The sequence below is a fragment of the Lissotriton vulgaris genome, chromosome 9 (assembly GCF_964263255.1).
Source record: "Lissotriton vulgaris chromosome 9, aLisVul1.2, whole genome shotgun sequence".
Classification (NCBI taxonomy): Eukaryota; Metazoa; Chordata; class Amphibia; order Caudata; family Salamandridae; genus Lissotriton; species Lissotriton vulgaris.
In genome coordinates this window covers 751746584-751752092 of record NC_141697.1, presented here as the reverse complement: position 1 = coordinate 751752092, position 5509 = coordinate 751746584, and the positions used below count along the sequence as shown (strand labels likewise).

Below are 5509 nucleotides of genomic sequence, written 5' to 3'. Positions count from 1 at the left end.
CCCAGGAAATGTATTTTTATTAAACCTCCACTGCACAGCAGGCCTTGTTGTTGTATGATTTTTATATATATAACCCGAGGGAGGTTGTGAAGTACCTTAATTTGCATCAGGCCCCCCTCGTCCCTCCCCCCCCCCCCCAGTAGAGGATGGTTTAAAGGGTGTTGTTTGTGGTTTACCATATGGACATGATGCATGAGGTCTGGCAACATGGTGGAAGCAGCTATAAAAAAATCAAGAATTTGCAATGCAATTAGGTCTCGCATTTATACGAGTTTGAGCTATTGACATTGCAAATGACACTGCCTTTTATTTCTTTGTAAAACATAAATAAAAGGCATTTATTTTCATTTACAATGCCAATAGCTTAAACTTGCGTAAATGCGAGACCTAGCATTGCAAATGCTTGTTATTAAACGTGTTTATATATTTAAATTGAGCAGGTTATTTGCACAAATGGATTTCTGCCCTGAAGTAACTTCTCATTTGTATGACTGTATGAGTAATCCTGTTCTTTGAAACCTAACTGTGCACGTTTGCAGTGTATACAAATTATGTACAGTGTGTATGCAGTTTATTTGAACACAGGCATAAATTAAATATAATTATAAAAAAGTTGTGGCAGCTGAGCTCACAAATGTTTTCCTGTGATCTTGAGTATATGAAAGACTGTAAAAGCATGCACACTACTTGTTCTGTGCAATCTGCCTCTCTTGCTACAAATCATATGTCTGTGCCCTGTTGTAGTATGTATATCCCCCTAGTTGGTGGTGCTGCTTAACACTAGCACTGTCTGAGAGACCGAGGTAAATTGGGGTGAGCGTGAGCCGTGAGGTCAGATAGCAAGAGAGAGAGAGAGATGAGATGGCGGAGCATCAGATGGGTGAGGACTCTGAGAAGAGAAGGAAAGATATATAGAAAGACAGGGTGTTGAGGGGAGGGAGATAGAAAGGAAAGACAATCAGTTAGTGGTACACAGGGGGTTAGAGAGAAAAATAGAAGCAAGTAAGGGAGAGAAAGAATACTGAGGACTCTGCTACATTATGCTCCCAATCAGGGCGTTACACGTCTGTGATTGTTCAGCAACTTTGAGCGATGTTTCTAATTTTTTTAGGATAACAAGGTTGTGTTGAAATGTACTTTATTTTGCTGCATAGAAATAATATTATTCTAGTGTGGCATGCAACAAAACTCTAGTCCAAATTATCTATAATACTTTAGGCATTGGATTCCTATTCGCGAATGTCAATACATTGAAGTTTATTTTTCAAATGTGTAAGTTTGATGCCTTAAATAAGTCAGCACAGGTGCTCACGCCAGAACATAGATGTAAGTCATCCCTCACACTGATAAACACCTAATAGTTGCTACTACTACAACACACAGCTGTTGCAGGAATCTCAACAAAGAATCTCTGCCAGCCAGTACAGCATCTCTGTGATAGGCTCGAGAATTGGGGTAGCTTGCAGTTTCACTCTTCTTACCATTAAACACAGGCCTAGCCTACAAGCTGCCTGCAAAGTGCCCTTGAGGCTTTGCATTAACCCAGGCACGGGTCTGCTTTTCCTATCTGGGTAAGTGAGTTTCCCCCATTTCGAGAGAGACCAGCTCACCTCACTAGCCCATTCCTGAGCCTGAGATTGCCTGAAGTTAGAGTGCCAAGCCAAGCCCTAGAGGTACCATAGCAAATGTGACAGCAGGAGTAGGGTCCCTATACAACCTGTCTTCCTCACAGGATTTACTTTGCTTCAGAGACCTAAGTCGAGCCAGCTGTTTCAAAGAGGTAGCCTACTACACACATCATTAACAAATAACAACTAGCGATATCTGGTAGCTAAGCTACTCCACATGGATGTTAAATATGTGCAGATGCCGAAATGTCTTTGGTGCAACGTGCAAATAAATATTATTGGTGCATGTTACTTTGATGAATTGACATCACACTTCGCACATGTCTAGCGTCTTTTCTTTCATTTTGCATCCTTAGAATGTCTCAGAGTGGACAGAAGAAGATTTCAAGCTACTTCACAAAATTTAAGCCCAAGATTGATGAGGAGCCTGCTAGCAAACTTGCTAGAAAAGACCATACACTTACAGTGCAAGAAGGGAACAAGGAAGATGAAGTGCAAGAGAAGGCACTAGAGGAGAGTGACACCACTACTAGCAGCAGCGTTATCATCACCCCTACACAAGAAAAGACACAAGATCGTCCTCTTACAGATGAGCCGCATCATGCTGTGGACATTGCTGTAGAGATGGAGGAAACTCCAAGCACTAGCAAAGAGTCTGACATATTATCACTGAAACCACATTCAGACAGAGATTTTAGGAAAGGCATTCTTCCTAAAGGTTGGAAACTTGACCAAAAAATATATTTCCAACGCAAGCATCCATGGTTAATTGTTAAAGGCCCTAACCTTGGCTGTTCTGTGTGTCGCCAAGTCCGTGATCTTGGTGCTGAAAAATCCAGGGGAATGAAATTGTCCAAAGAATGGACTGAGTCTACTGTGAAGGCATATGGCACCAATATAGAACAACAGCAGAAGTCATTGAGGAAAAAGATTGGAGAACATGCACTAAGCAAGGCTCATGTTGCAACTTTAAAAATCTTAGAAAACGCTAAGAGAGATACTTTATTGCAAGTAACTGCAAAAGCACAATCTATACAAATGTCAGCAACAGCCAGAATATTCCGTGTAGCTTATAAGGAAGCAAAGCGAAACAGGCCAGCGTATGGTTTTGAAATGGAGATAGACTGCCACCAGTTGAATGGACTAGATATGGGTCGAATTTTGCACTCCAATGTAGCTTGTTCAAACATACAACGCCACATATCCTTAGAAATGAAGAGGAAGATATTTGCCAAAATTATTGAGCTTTCCCCCAAAGTAAGTCTTTTACTAGATGAAGCCACTGCGTTAAATAGGAAAAGTTCTTTAATTGTATACATGCGAATGCAGCTACCTGACATGGACTCCCCAGCTAATATGTTTGTTGACCTCATTGAGCTGAATGATTTGTCAGCTGATGGCATAGTAAACAGTTTACTGTCTGCACTAAAAAAAGATCCAATTAATATAAGTGAGGACTTTCTCTCCAAATGCATGGTTTCAGTTGCCTGTGATGGAGCTTCAGTGATGTTTGGCCGCCACAGTGGTGTTGTAAAGAGGCTGCAAGAAAAAATCTCTTCCAATATTGTAGCCTGGCACTGCTCAGCACATCGCCTGGAACTTGCCGTTCATGATGTCATGAAAGATATTGGTGCTACAAATCATTTCAAAAACTTACTCGATAAGCTGTATTCTCTATTTCCCACCTCTGTTAAAAACCGTTTGGAGCTTAAGGAATGTGCTGAAGCTCTTGACGTTCAGCTCTGCAGAATAGGTAGAGTGTTAGATACTCGTTGGGTTGCATCAAGCTTTAGAACAGTGGAGGCTATTTGGAATGCTTATCCTGCTCTCTACAAGCACTTTAATAGTGCAGCTGATGATGGTTCCCGTGACAGTTCAACACGAAATATGTACACAGGCCTAGGAAGGCGGTTATCATCTATACAGTTCGTTGCTAATCTTGACCTCATGTATGATGCTCTTCAGGAGTTATCCGAGTTATCACTTGAGTTACAGAAACGTGATTCTACAATCATTGATTCTCACCGGGCTATTTGCCGGCAAATAGCTGTGTTTGAGGCAATGGTAGACAGGCAAGGGAACCATTTCTCACTATGTAAAAAGGCCATGGAAGAAAATATATTCCAAGGTGTGGTGCTGCACAAAGGAAAGACCACGGACAAAATCATTGAACAGGGTCAGTTTTTTCGTAGCCTTGCAGAAAATCTAAGACATCGTTTGTTGTCTACAGGAGGAACGAATTCTGCTGACAAAAAGGCTGAGTATGATACACTGATTAACGAAGTGAAAGTTTTACACAAACAGTACTGGCCTGATGAGCTACCTGTTCTTTATGGTGAAAGTGATATTGAGTCTCTGTGTAAAAGATTCAACATTGCCAGCCGAGAAACCATACGTGCTTACAGAGAGTACAAGGAATCTGGAGGCAAAGAAATTAAAAGGCAGTTCAAGGAACTTATGATGGCCATACACACTATTGCTATCAGTACTGCAGAATGTGAGCGGGGCTTTTCTCAAATGAATCTGATATGCACATCCACAAGAGCATCATTGGTGACTCAAACAATATCTTCTTTAATGTTTTTAAATCTTGTTGGTCCACCATTTAGGAGATTCAACCCATTACCCTATGTTCAGTCCTGGCTTGCAAAAGGACGAAGATCAGCTGATGACACTAGGAGTAAAGCAAGGAAAGAGGAGGACATGGAATGCACAAGCAATTTAGACTGTTTCTGGGGTTTTCTAGAACAATAGATGTAGCCCATTCCAACTGACAAAATGTGTGTCATTGCAATGTTTTGGGAAAGTTAGGCTTTACTGTGTTAGGATATTTAGTTGTTCTAGGTTATATAGGTTATTTATTTGCATTATACCCCTTTGTTGACAGTGTCAATTTATTTAATATTTTGTTATATTTATGTGTCTTTGTTTGGATGCTATATTTATTGTTCTATTTAATATATTTTATTTATTTTGTTTTTTGTAACAGTTTAATTGCTTTTTGGATTTTCATTTTACGACATGTATCTATTTGTATTTATATATTTTATTTTTTGTTAGTTTGTCTTTATATAATTACATTTTGTATGGCACTATGCCTGGTTATTTTGCACTAATAGGTATGACTTATTCAGATACGGTCAAATTGAAACTGCCCAGCCCCCTACATATTCCTTTGGCCTTGGTATTTATTTATAAAATGTTATATAGCGCGAACCACATTTTGGTGGAGATCACATTTTTCTTTGTTTATTTATCTTCAGCTAAAATCTTTGATTAAAAAGTCATATTTTGAACATATGCCTCTTTTCTAATCTGTGTTGCCTGTGTCATACAGAACTACTACATAGTTTTATGTTTTTCTTTTTTACTATTCTCAATGTCTACTAAATGCACATATAGCTCCAGAGAGAAGTTATAGTACAAGCCCAATTGGTAATCCTCCTTTTTTGTTTCTCCAAAGCAGTCGCTTTAACTGAATATTACACTATACTGATTAACCCCATGCCACTGGAAGTGACAGTGGCTGACTGACTCATTCAAGTGTATAGCATGATTTTATTCAGTTTATCTGTTTGGACTAGTGTTTTCACAACATTGGGTTTTATTTTGTCATATAACATAAGCTATGTCAAAGTTGTACCTTTGAAATCATAGACTCTGTGAAAAATGGCATGCCCTAGCTACCCCCAGTATTGTCCTTTTCCCCAAATCAGCACACAGAGCAGAGCACTGAAATTGTCCATTTCAATGCATTAGTGGTTTTAGCTAATTTATTCCAAACTTGTGATTTAAATGCACATTTGCTTTCATCTTTTTCAAAATGGTTCACGCCACGGGGAACCTCCTATCAAAACCTTACGAAGGCTCCCTTTCTGAAA

The 5509-nt window shown here is 39.4% G+C and overlaps 1 protein-coding gene across 1 annotated transcript; it reads left to right on the top strand.

Moving 5' to 3' along the window:
• The first annotated feature begins 1985 nt into the window (after positions 1-1985).
• On the top strand, positions 1986-4382 carry LOC147692208 (E3 SUMO-protein ligase KIAA1586-like). Its single transcript, XM_086939509.1, has one exon. The coding sequence runs from the start codon at positions 1986-1988 to the stop codon at positions 4380-4382; it is 2397 nt and encodes a 798-aa protein (XP_086795635.1).
• Positions 4383-5509: the final 1127 nt, after the last annotated feature.